The sequence below is a fragment of the Pholcus phalangioides genome, unplaced genomic scaffold (assembly GCF_987345545.1).
Source record: "Pholcus phalangioides strain wild (caught in Gottingen) unplaced genomic scaffold, Ppha-v1.0 ptg000014l_1, whole genome shotgun sequence".
Classification (NCBI taxonomy): domain Eukaryota; kingdom Metazoa; phylum Arthropoda; class Arachnida; order Araneae; family Pholcidae; genus Pholcus; species Pholcus phalangioides.
Window position 1 is genome coordinate 21,302,274 of NW_028301607.1, and position 14,187 is coordinate 21,316,460.

At 36.1% G+C, this 14,187-nt stretch overlaps 1 protein-coding gene across 4 annotated transcripts in view; it reads right to left on the reverse strand.

Annotated features, from left to right (window-relative positions):
- Positions 1-14,187, reverse strand: part of Vps13D (vacuolar protein sorting 13D) — a 561,523-nt gene that overhangs the window by 363,370 nt on the left and 183,966 nt on the right. For all 4 annotated transcript variants that reach the window (XM_089241869.1, XM_089241867.1, XM_089241868.1 and 1 more), the window contains exons 30-31: positions 12,654-13,065; positions 6,508-6,633 (exon numbers count right to left, since the gene is read on the reverse strand). In XM_089241869.1, the coding sequence (XP_089097995.1) occupies positions 6,508-6,633; positions 12,654-13,065 (538 nt within the window). The remainder of the gene's footprint in view (positions 1-6,507; positions 6,634-12,653; positions 13,066-14,187) is intronic.

A 14,187-nucleotide genomic window follows, 5' to 3' on the forward strand; every position in this document is an offset into this window, starting at 1 on the left:
GGGAAAAGCACAAAACCAATCTGAGCGAAGATATTCTCATGCAAGCACGAGAAGCATGTCCAGGCTTGGATTTGGACTTCACATCAGACATTTTTGATAAAAGCCTGAAAATGCATGTTTAGCCATGAATGGCAAAACTCTCATTCAGCTTGGTCTGAATGCACCATCGCAAAACATGTCTGACACTCTCGATAGAGATATACTGAGAGAAACGAGCTACAATAAAAACCATTTTTAAACTTATGTTTCTGTCAACAAGCCCCTTATGAATGAACAACAACAAGATACATACAGTATTATTTTTCATTCTGTTACTGATGGAAATGGTGGCCTTTTTTTTTTGGATGCACCAGGAGGTACAGGAGAAACATTCCTCATGAACTTGCTTTTGGCCGAGATACGTAAAGATGATGATATTGCTGTCGCCGTGGCTTCCTCTGGAATTGCTTCAACGTTACTGGATGGAGGATGAACTGCACACTCAGCTCTAAAATTACCTTTGAATGTGACATGTAACATCAGCAAGCATACTGGTCAAGCCAAAGTATTTCAGGCATACAAGATTATTTTTTGGGATGAGCGCACAATGGCCCACAAAAAGTGTCTTGAAGCACTCAACAGAACCATGCAAGATATCAGAGGAAACTCAAGTATAATGGGAGGTGCTGTAGTTGTTCTTGCAGGTGATTTTTGCCAAACTCTCCCTGTCATCCCACGTTCAATGCCAGTGGACCAACTGAACACATGTCTCAAAGCATCTCATCTTTGGAAGTACACTAAAAAGTTATCACTAAAGATAAATATGAGAGTTTATTTACAGAGAAATTCGTCGATACAAAAATTCTCGCATGAATTACTGCGTCTTGGCATAGGCAATTTACAGACCGATCCGACCACCATGCTATTTTTCCCCCTTGATTTTTGTCAGCTGTTACCGTCGCTCCAGGAAATTGTCAACAAAGTTTTTCCCAACATTCATGAAAATTTTAAAAACACAGAATGGCTATGCGAGCAAGCGCCAAAAAACGACAATGTTAATGCAATAAACATGATAATACAAAGCAAGCTTCCCGATCCCGAAGTTGCTTACAAAATGTTTGACACAGTCCGTGAAAATGATCAAGCCACCTACTACCCAACAGAATTCCTCAACTCCTTAGAACCGATGGGATTGCCACCTCATAGACTGGTTTTAAAAGTTGGAGCTCCAATTATATTTCTGAGAAATCTGGATTCTCCAAAACTGTGTAATGGAACCAGGCTAAGCATCAAGAAACTTATGGTCAACATCATAGAAGTGACAATACTGACTGGAAGTGGTAAAGGTGAATATATGTTCATTCCACGAATTCCTATGACACCAACTGATTTGCCTTTTCATTTCAAGAGATTGCAATTTCCCATAAGACTTGCCTCTGTCATTACCATCAATAAAGCTCAAGGACAATCTCTCCAAGTTGCAGGAAAATCTGGAAAATCAGCGCTTCTCCCATGGCTAGCTTTACGTCGCATGCTCCAGGGTGGGAGCACCTGAAAACTTATATGTATTTGCTCTGGAAGGAAAGACTAAAAACATTGTTTATCATAAAGCTTTAGAATAATAGTTTGTAAATTCACAACATGCTTGAATTTTTGTAATTATGCAAGTTCGCAACATGTTTTCTCCCGCATTTTTGTAATTATACGAATTCACATTTTTATATCATTTTGGCAATTGTGCAACTACGCAACATGTTCCCTTATCTATTTTTGTAATTATGCAAGTTCGCAACATGTTTTTTCTTTCATTTTTGTCAATATACACATTTGCAACATGTTTTATCTCTCAATTTTGTAATTATACAAATCCGCATTCCTCGACCATTTTGGCAATTGTGCAAGTTCGAAACACGTTCCCTTAATTTATTTTTTAATTATGCAAGTCCGCAAAATGTTTTTTTTTTATTTTTTTCGTTATACAATTGTATCTAACATCAATTATGCAAAAATTTATGTTGCATTTCGTGTCATGTCAAGTTGTTATGCCAGTTTAATATATCCGACCAAGAATCTCAACACAACCTTAACAATATATTTGAATGTGCGTGTGTGTTGTATTTTTTTTTTTTTTTTTTTTTTTTTTTTTTGGTACTCATCCTGATAATCACCCCTTAACTCTTCAAAAAAAGAAAGGTTTGAAAGTTACACCTATATAAAAGTTACAAGTTACACATAAAAGCCTTCCCCTCAATTTCACTTACTCAATCAACAATTCTTTTGTCTCTGAGGTTCCCATCACAAATACCTGGGCATAATAATCTATGCCCACTGGAATCTTCATGCTGATTATATTTTCTGCAAAAATGTCTCCAAAAACTCCTTTTCTTTTGCCATAACCTGAAAAGCTCCACCTGTCATGTCTGTGGCCTGTGCTTCCAAACATATATCCTCCCTGTTCCTCTATTATGCTTGTAAAACTTGGGACCCCCCCCCCCCCCAATACACAAAACAACAGACAAGTTAGAATCTTTTCAAAATAATTTTACATGCATCATATTTGACTGCTGGGCTTCCCCGTCTTCATTTCTGAGCTCAAGTGCTAACTCAATATCCAACCGCTTAACATTCTTGGACTTATCTCTCAGTTAACTTTTCTTTTCAAAATCCTCCATGGCCTTTTTAGTGTTGACACTTCCAACATTCTAATCAAAACCTCTCATTTTTCTGTTAGACTTGACCATTCCCAAAAACTGCAACCCATTTATTTTGTTTCAGATTGTCAAAAACTTCTTCCCAAGAGCTATAACAGATTGGAACAACTTCCCACCAATTTATAAATATCATATTATATAATATTAATTATGTATTAATGTTATATAATTACCATTATATCCAATAATGGTAGTACACTGTACTACATTATTTACAAATTTACTTGTAACATCAATCACCATTTTTGTCATACTTAACCATTGCATCCTCTTATATAGGCTCGGCCAAGCAATATTGAATAAATGAAGTTTTTCGTTTTACAGTACCACCTGCCAGTGAAGTTTGAACCTTATCCTTTTAATTTATAAAAACTCTAGACCACGATAAGTATCAAATTAGCCAATTCAAACAATTCTTAGAGTCTGGATATTTGAGAATTTTCTGGAATCTGTGACTCAAATTTCCCTGCAAGCCCGCCAATGTGGGGGGGGGGGGGAATAAGGTATATAAAATCAATGTCCTTTGTGTATGTGTTCCAGGGTTTAAGCTGAGCTGGGTAAAAAATTTCTTTTGCAAAAAAGCGAAAATTGGGGGAAAAGCTTTAGCAAAATGCTACAATGCTATGTAATGATTGATGGTTGGATGTCTTACTCATTTCGTACCTCCTGTAAGAATTTTTGCAAAAGTGGCTACTTCTTCTTTCGCACTCTACGATTGTCCTTCGCATTTCGCGAAAAATGCGACTGTAGCTTAAACCCTGATGTGTTCCCTATACAAATTTACAATTTTAGACCGAACTTCACCAAATTTTACATTCTTACCAAAAAAGGGCAAGACTTGAATGATAGGCCACCTTATAAGTGCACCAGAACTAAGTAAATGTCCGAAATGGACAAAAAAAAAAAAAAAAAAAACTGTCAGCAACAATGGAACTCTGAATGTTTACTTTGGTTACTGTTTTTCCCAAACAATGCATGTTTACTCAATAATGGATTGTCAATGATCACAATATCATAACATAACATAATTTAAGGAAACAGTTATTTTCCGGATATTATGCTGAGGTGAGCTCGGAAAGAAAAGTCATCACGTCTCCGCCGGGACTCGAACCCAGGCCCTCTTGCATACCGGGCAAGCATGCTAGAGGGCCTGGGTTCGAGTCCCGGCGGAGACGTGATGACTTTTCTTTCCGAGCTCACCTCAGCATAATATCCGGAAAATAACTGTTTCCTTGATATCTCTGGCTGAGAAAAAAGCCATCTATATCTCTCTATAACATAATTTATTTGTCCCCAGTCAATTTCAATAATACTATACAAATTAGAATTTACAATCAAATTACATATTGTACAATATTTAACAGAAAATGCAAAGAGAAAGAAAAAATGTTTGAGTAGACACGGTAGAATATAGTTAATTCAAAATATGGTGAAGAAAGCTGGGACATTGGAGCAGCAAACTTTCATTTTTGGAGCAGAAATTTCGAAAACGGAGCAGAACTAAAAACTAACTATATCTGCAATATAAGACTTAATTTTTCTGTGAAATGCCAAAAGTTTTGCCAAAAATGGTTGGAACAAATAATTCTAAATAAATTTCATTCACAAAACAAAGTCCATTAAAATTTTTCTGAAGTGCATTACTGAAAATGACGAATAAAAATTATTACTTTTCAAATTAAGCACCATGTATACTGAAAATCTAGGCAGCAAGAATTTCTTCTGCTTGAACATTAAAATCTTATTCATCCTGATATAGCAAAAAAAAAGTGTATGCAGAATATAATAAGGGTTTCCGTGAAAAAAAATAGCTTCTCACAGAATATAAAGAAACGATTAAATTTAAAAGCACAATGCAAAAAAAAACAAGAAAAATATAAATACCTTATTTACTTAAACAATTTCTGAACATAATAGCACGTTAATGGATTAAAAATGTTTTTTTCCTACTGTTTTCTCAGCCTGAAGTCTGATACAATATTTTCTACACGAATCACGAGTCGCTTTCAGAAGAGTTCAGCATCTCAATGGCAATTTTTTAAAACATTTTCATGCCCTTGAACATAAGATTTTGTGTCTTATTCCATTAAAGTATTGGATGGACAGACTTTTCACTGTTCAAGTAGACTTTTGTTAACACTGAACTTGTTAACTCTCTTTCACTGTCTATGTAACCATGTGCTAAAGATAAAAAACCTTGAGGGAGATAAAAAACCTAAATGCATGAGAGGGAGCACAAAAAATAAGAGTGTGTGCAAACATTTCATTCTCTCCAACATGTTTTGGAAAGGTAGGACATTTATATATAATAGGTATCTCACAGAAGTTATGTAAAATGAGCATGCTCCTATAGGACCTATATAGTACAAACTCCTTCCTTTTACTATTGTTGCCCTCCCCCGACAATGCAGGGGCAGACCGTGTGGCCATATTGGGTGCAGCTCTAGGTGGTGTACCAAATGGTGTTGAAAGGGTGAGAAAAGTTTTGTCTACCAAAAAAAAACATGGTCAGTAGCGCCAAAAATAGGTTCCACCTGGGTAGAGATTTTTTCCTCGAGCCGACCCGTTAGCCAAATCCGGATTTTCACGATGTGAAATCGTCACGATCGGCAACCACCGACGATAACCACATGACCGTATAGTGGCTGGATGGCAAAACTATGGATATTTTAGCTGGAGTTTTTACAGATCCTTCCCAACGATCTCCGAAAAATTTCAGTGATTTAAACAAGTTAACCAATCCTCCTTTTCGCTAAGACGCGTGTGCAATCTTGTGAAAAATAAAGCAAATTTACGCTGTAGATATGCTGTCTTTGAACGCAGGTTGGTAGCCGCAAAATTACCGTTATTTTCAGTATATAACCCGCTGGAGTAAAAAAGAGAAATCAGAAAATTTAGCATATTCATTTAGAGACTTTGATTGCCCGCAGGTTATACAGTACAGGATTTTGTACTTCAAGGTAGTAGGACTACTTTCCAAGAACACGAAATAACGTGATTGTAGTACATGGTGGGAAGGGAAAAAAATTGAAGTCCCCCCCCCCCCGTATCTTTTTCCTTCCCTTGGAATGAATGCGTCCTGTGAACAAAATTTTCAAATGTTTCTTTTTCCCGAATTCCGGGTATTTGACGCGCTACAGTGCATTAGCGGTACCTCCGCAAACCACAAACAAGAATTTGCACTAATGGGAAGGGATTTGGTACCTTGGCACACCATGTAGCAAGAGAACCGTTTTGGCGCAGTTTGGCACAGCTCTTGCACCCCTGCAAATAAAAAAAAGCTAGGCAGCATCGGGTTAAAAAATATTCCATGGGACAATATATTCTCTGAGTGAATATTTTGTCTTACTATAAAGCCGACTTTGAGTGTCCCATGCATGCTCATGTGTGTTTCCTCTTTCACACAAATGTGTGTGAACTATGGATAATGGAAATGTATTAAATTTCTGAGGAATTGAAATTTTAATTTAATACTTTTTATAAATTTACTAGCAATGATATGTAGACCCTGTAAACCCAGCGCTGTCTGGGTTTTCTTCATATTGTAAGGATTGAAGGAGTGACAAACCATTGCAAAGTAGTAAACATGTTTGGAACGCACTGTTTGGGAAACACTGTAACCAAAGTATACATTCCAAAAAGCATTGCTGAGGCCCCATAAACCATTGTTATAGATGCGAGAATCCACTCTTACCCTACTTTTTTCCCCCTATTTTAAAAACATATTTCATTTCAATTTCTCATATAATTATCATGAACTTTTTCAGATAATATATTGTATTTTTATAACATTATCTTCAAACATCAAGTATCATACCTCCAGAGAATTCGGACTCAAGTTGACATATTTTGGATTCAAAAGCTCCTCCCATAAATTCAACATCTTTTCATAATGAAGTTTATTCAAAAACACCTTTACGGGACAACACACTTTCCCAGTAATCTGCAAAATGTTTGAAAAATGTAACAAATATTTTTGAAAACCATTTTGTGTTACAGAAAGTATTTGTATTGTGTTTCTTGAAACAGAGAGACAAATCTGAAAGTTTATAAACAGAAAATTCAATCTTAATTAACAGTCAAGTTACTTCAAGTGAATAACTGAAGGAAACTAAAATATTTATTGAATACTATGAATATTGGTCATGAGATTCACAAAGGTTGGCTTTCTGAAAGTCAAAACTAGCTTTTACCAAGCATTTCATATAACAATAAAAACTAGGTACAACTAATTCTTAGAAAAAGAAATAATAGAAAACAGTATTCAATACATTAGTATACAACACAACAGTATACATTATTGCAATTATTAAATGAAAGTTTATAATAGCTTTTGACTGAAGCTGCTTTGACACATTAACTACTACTAATAGGAAAATGAGAGAAGAAATAGCCCTTTTGAATAAAGTGGATCTAATATTCCCTCCAATATCAAATGAGTAAAAATAGAATACAGTAGATTCTCGCATTACCGTTGGATCAAAATTGTTTGATTACTGGAAGTTACTAGAAAAAGCCCATTCGAATAATTCAATAGACACAGCTTATTAGAATCACAGACAATACTATCATTCAAGTATTGCTATGACTTTTGCAAAGTACAGAACAGACCAATATCATAACGTAAGAAAAAATTTGGTTATAGTCATCAGGATTATGATTTTTGTTGCCAACCTACAAGCCTATTTAGGAGGTCGTAGGTGTACCCTCTTTTTTTTGTCGACAATCGTTTTCATACTCGGTTAACAATGACCCATGTATTCATAAAATTATTTTTGCAATGCCCCCCCCCCCCCCGCCCCTTATAATGGATACAAATGTAATTTAAAAACAAAATCCCTTCAATACCATGTACCTGGTTCACTCCAGTGTCTAAAAAGACGTCTGAAATCCATTTCTCTCAGATGGTAGTTGATGCAATTTGTCCTCTCACTTTTACTTTCATATGCTGAACAGCTTTCTCTTTCTGCAATAAATTCTTTTCACAAACAGTCTTTCACCAATATTGTGTGGCATTTATATGGATGAGTTCGAGGCCAAGTTACTAGAAATTGTTCCGTTCTGTTTCTACAAAATATATGTGGATGACACTATTGCTCTTTGGGAGAGATTGAAAGAGAAATTAGATAAACTGTTGCGAGTCATGAATGAAATAGATCTCCACAGCTGAATTTGAAAGCAACAAAATTCTTCCGTTTCTAGGTAACCAAAAATGAAGAAAACTTCCAAACGTCTGTGTACAGAAAACCATTTTCCATTACCTCCGCATGAAAGATCTTGTCACCCATACAAACAAAAAAAATTCAGCTTTTCTCGTTCATATGTACATAGTTTTTGAAATCTGCTCTAACAATGACTCATTAGATCAGGAACTAAGCTTCATTCTTGCTATTGCCATAGATAGGTGTTTTAACACTGAAATGCATAGCTGCCAACTTTGGGGAACGAGAATTCTGGAGGTTTTCGAGTGGATCCGAATTTCGTACAAAAATAAATGTAAAAGGAATCTTTTATAAAACATTTTAGGGATTTTTCATTAATAAAAGGGGAATTTTATGGATATTTTCCCATTGTAAAAACTGTGACACCATGCTAGCCATCACTAATCATGGCCAACCAGTAGGTTAAAGTCCTTGGGTTCTCAAAAAATCAAATCTCGCAAACCAAAAATCTGTCGGGTCCGAAACGGGACGTATGGATAAAGCAGATACACACAATCGTGCCAATTTTGGATTTCGAAAGGCCGGATTGACACTTGCTGACTAGCAAATTTTCTCCCCAAGAATGAAATATTTTTTTGTGATTTGACGAAATGGCGACAATTTATACAACGCTCATGAAGCAGATTTTTTTTTTTTTTGAGTAAATTCTTGGGGGAATAAATTTTTCTCCTAAATGTAGGGATTTTTTGCAATCACGGGTCAAATTCCGGAGATAACGGAATTTTTTGACAGTCCGGAAGATAGAGTAAAAATCTGGGAGAATGGCATCTAGATGCGTGACGCATCAAAATTGAATTTTACTTCTCTAAATTTCGTTGATCAGTGAAAATACTGCTTCAAATTTTAGGTGTTTTTTTCGGAGTTATTTCTTTGTTTTTCATTTAAAAAATACCACACTTTTTACGAAACCATCTCTTAAAATTTTTGGGAGGAGATAAATTCACTCCTTAAAAATATCTTTCCGGATAACATTGGATACGAGTAGAAGAACAAACGTTTCTAAAAAACCAGGGGCCATCTTAACCCGTAGGCCGTGGTGGGCATGGCTCGGGGCCTCATATCCACAGAGGCCTTGCATGATGAGATCTGGTACTATGATTTCCAAACGTACCAGTAAGTAGTATGTAAATACGTAAGCTGTTACTTCTCCAGTTAAGTATGGGAACCCTCAGAACGTCACTTTGCCCGAGGTAATGATGATTTACCCCAAGATTTTTGATGCTAAGATGGCTATGCATAAAATCCTCCCATGATAAGGAAGTTCACCCATCTCTAGCCGAGGGATCCAGGAGGTTATGCGTCGGGACGGTCGATTTATTGTGTAGGTTCATTGGATTGTCCCGTATTTTACACAGACGTATTTTTCCCATGTAACTCAGTTCTCGGGAGGGATGATCACCTACCTTCGGGCTTAGAGCTCCAGAGATCGATCTTATCTATAAAACTGTTGTTTATAGTAAATTTAGTTTAGATTTACTAATTCAATTCAATAAATAGAAAGGGTCACGCTCTTGAATGAGGGTGGAGGCCCTGGATGAGACAGTGGAGGGCCCGCGAGAAGAAAATATGGTCAAAAAGGGACCATGGGATGAAAAAAGGTTGAGAAACACTGCACACCAACCTACTTGATCATTTTTTTGTCGCACTACAGCCATTTTCTGCACACGATGGCTAATTAGACCGGGATCTACAATTTATTGCCGATTCCGAACGTCAGGCTTGTTTTTTATACTCATCGAAAGGTTGGTGCGCTAACCCCTCGATGGGGAACTCCCTGCGGCAGCAATTTCTTGCTGCGGTCAAGTCACCGTTTTTTGTTGTACCCCTGTGTCAGGAAAGTTTTCTGACAAGGACGAACTGGGTATCGAACTCGCGACACCTCTAAACATCCTTTGGTACTTTAGGCAAGCATCTTATCGACCGGGCTACCACGCCCCTCAGGCAGTCATTCACCGTGGTATTTGCATAACACGAAGCTTCAGGCATCTGCAGTTTTACTTCTAATACGGAAGACAGATGGCAAAACTTCTCGAAATGAACCCATATATAACTATAACTTCATATATCCGTTACAGTCACGCATAATATAAGAAAGAACTTTCCGGCATGTATTAATTTCTTAGAAATCCCATAAATCTGTCTTACTATCTTCCATAAGTCTTGGAAGTACATGCACGATTAAGTAGAAGTGATACGTCCTTACGAAAAGAGTGTAACATGATAAAAGTGATTAAATGGAAGCATGAAGATTTCTCTGTGCTTTCATATCTTGGAATAATTTTAGAGAGAGAAAAAAATATTTTTTTTTTCCTTTTTATATATATTTAATTTTTTCTCACATTTTTTTTTTATATTTTAATCTAAATTTTTCAACTACCTTTTAGGGTGACTTCCCAGTTGTTTTTGGTGTTTGCATTTGTATAAGTACACAAAACATAAAATGAAATTTAAAATTAATTAAAATATTAAAATACATTAATCGATTGAAAAGTAATTAATTTATAATTTCAAAAATAACATCAACCGAAAAACAAAATAAATTTACTTTTTTTTAAATTGGGAAATTTATAAAGTTCTTTCCACTGACGCATAATTTTAAGTTTGCGCCTTAAGCACAAACAAAAAAATGGCGCCTTTCACAATTTCGCTCCCCCACGGACCAAAACCTGGCTACGCCACTGATCATAAAGCAAGTCATAATTTGTTTAATACAGTCGTTAAGGAACATTTTGAAAAAGTAGTGTTTTACTAAGACAATGTAATATGTAAAAGCATGTTATGCTGCATTTCACAAAAGTGTAATGCCGTATAAACACTTCTACAGTGACGAAAAATATAACTGCATTTTATCACAATTAACATAACTAGTAGTTCCACACTAGTGCTGTCATCTGTAATTGTAAAAAAGTTATACTTCAAAATACAAATACCCAACGCCGAACACCTAGTTGCCAAAAAAATTAGGAACACCCTGCTACTCACCACTAATATAATCTGGGACCTCCTCTGGCTTTGATAACTGCAGATATTCTTCTAGGTATGGACTCTACAAGTTGCTGAAACCATTGAGGAGGAATATTAGCCCACGCTGACAAAACGGCAGCTCTTAATTCCCTCAGATTAGAAGGTGGTGTTTTGAAATTTTTAACAGACCTTTCAGCCTCGTCCCACAAATGCTCAATTGGATTGAGATCGGGTGACTGAGAAGACCATTGAAGCAATCCTGACCCTCGAACAAATCTGGGATGATTCTAGCCCCGTGGGAGGGTGCATTGTCTTGTTGGAAATAGCCATCATCATCAAGAAACATTATGGCAATAAATGGTGCACGTGGTGAGCAACAATGTGAAGGTAGGCACTGGCATTGACTGATGTTTCCAATGGAAATAAGGGACCAAGAAAATGATCCCCAAACAGTGATTCTGCCATCATCCGCTTGAACAGTTGTCATGTGGCATGCCAGATTCATGGCTTTATGCTGCTTGCACCAGACACTGATCTTAGCATCAATGTCATGAAGAAATCTTCACTCATCAGACCAGTCAACTTTCTTTTCATCAAATTTTTTTTGCCGAATTTGGATACTTATGGGGCCGTTCAAGTATTACGTCATCATCGATGGGGGGGGGGGTTCAGATTTGCTGACTTTTGATGATGAAGGAGGTCAAAAATTTGCTCACGTAATACTTGAACGGCCCCTATCCAAATTCGGCGTTCTCTAGCCCACAAAAGCTGTTCTCTTCAGTTTTGCAACGAAATCAAAGGAACTCTTTTGCTTGCAAACTTTTAAAACCAATTAGTTTTAAGATCAATCTTGCAGAGCATACAGATATGCTTTGTGGTGATCTTGAGGAGTATCGCGCCGCAATTTGTTGTGTTGCAGCTTTTTTGTTGCTCCACACAATGCATGTCAGCTGGCACCTCTTTCGTTCACAAGCAATTTTGCTCAAAGTTTTTGGCTTAGCTACCATTCTTGGAAGACTCAAGATATATATATTATGTTGTACAAGAAAACCTACGAAGGTTAGCGGCTTCAGATAGGCTAGAACCATCCCTTCTGGCACCCACAATCATGCCACATTCAAAGTCACTCAAATCTTGTTTTACTCATGAACAGGCAAGTTGCAAAACTGGTGCTTCTGACCAGGAGAAAGCTTTTTATCAGCAAATCTGAAATTATTAAATCAGTCCATGTGCTGCACAGAAGAGTCGAGGTTTGAGTGAGGGATGTTCCTAATTTTTTTTGCTGCTGAGTGTATGTAAAGGATGTTGTGGGGTTAAAAAATTAACTGTACTTTTTAAATACTGTTAGTGCGAGTAGTAAAAGGGTTAATTCAAAAAAAAATTTCCCAAAAGCAACAAAATTATTGATTTTTATAACAACATTAATTTCAGTAGAATCTCCCTTATTCGAAACAAAAGGGCCTGAACCGGTTTGAGATAAAATATCTCCTTTCGGTTATAAAAAGGATAAAATAAGGGTCTTTGAAGCTCATGAGAGTTAAAACTCATAAAATATTGCATGCTTTATTAGCACAATTCTAAATGAATCCAACCAAATCCGTAACTAAATTATATGGATTTTTTAATTGGCCACAGACCTTGTTTGCACATATACCCTCTCTGTATGCACCTTTCAATTAGTGCATGTAAAAATTATGCTGACTATTCCAGACAGAGGTAGTTTCATATATGGGAGGTTTCACTGTAGCTTTAAATTATTTGAATCTAATTGACTTACATTAACAATTTTGTTATGCGAACCTCTAGCCGAGGGTAGATATCTGTGAGTAACTGCTGCTTGAAATGGATCAATACTTATATCTACAGATGTACTATCTAGAATAGCACAGCCCAAATACTGAGATCCATGAATGCTTATCACCGGCTTATCCTCTGTTAAATTTCCTTCATCAAAATGAGCATGTAAGTTGACATAAAATATGCTTATTCCACTGATATTGATGACCATTATGTCTTCAAAAAATTTTTCAGCTCCAAATGACGGTGAAATGAAGTCTTTTACACCAACATGAGAAAATTTTGAAACTGTATTGCATGCTGTAAAATGACCCAGATGAGCTACAAATGCTTCAGATGAGGGCGCAGGAAGTGGGAGGATTAACACTGGACTCTTCAGAGTTATGTCACATCTATTTTGAAGTAAAAAATAGAATTAATGAGTAATCAAAAACTAAAAAAATATCTTTATAAAAAAATGTTTCATTGGCAAGGGGAAAAAAAATGATAAAAATTAGAAATTTCTGTTAAGCCACAGGACTATTACTAAGTTACAAAGATTTTATTCTGTGTGTGCTTGACATGATCATAAAAGCAATATAGGTACTTCAACACCAGAAGCAATTAAATTTAGGATACAAATTTCCCTTATTTAAAATCTTATAATAAATAATCTAATAGAAAAAAAATGACCTTGTAGGTTATGTTTATTAATAGAACATATTACGGCAAATTTTGTAACCACATCTTTTTATTCATAAAAGAAAATTATGAGGAATAACAATTTTATGATTTATTTTAATTTTTTCCTCACTAACTGCAACTTGAAAAAGATGCAGAATGGCACCAGCATAAGGGTTGAATTTTTCTATTTTTATGCGTAGCCGGTCAATTTGTCGCACTCAACTTGTCGCGCCTCAATTTGAGGTGGTACAAATTCGTCGCGGTACAAATTTGTCGCAGCTCCAATTCGTCGCGATACAAATTTGTCGCAGTGTCAATTCGTCGCGGTACAAATTTGTCGCAGTGTCAATTCGTCGCGGTACAAATTTGTCGCAGCTCCAATTCGTAGCTGTACAAGTTTTCCGCCGTGTCAATGCGTCGTGACGTCAATTTATATATTACAGCGCAGAATCAATTCGTCGAACAGTTGATTCTTCACTGTACATATTCCACGCGAGCTTGTATGTAGGTTTTTGTCTTACACGTGAAATAAAAACATGAACAAAAGTGTACACGCAGTTAACTGAAAATAATTATTTTTGTTAATGCAGAAAGGCCATCGAAATTAAAATTTCAATATCAATTACATTTAAAAATTTAACTGCATATAAAAGTTTAATTATATTTGAAAATTTGGTTATAAAAATTTGAAATGTTAAATAATTGATTTTTGTTGTGATAAAATTTCAATATCATGTGGAAAAATTTCGGTTTGTATGATATTCCCCAAATTACAGTGAGCCTATCTTTAACGGTAAATTTCTATCTGCCCCATGGGCTCGCGAGTTTCTCTCGCCTCCCCCTTTCTTCAA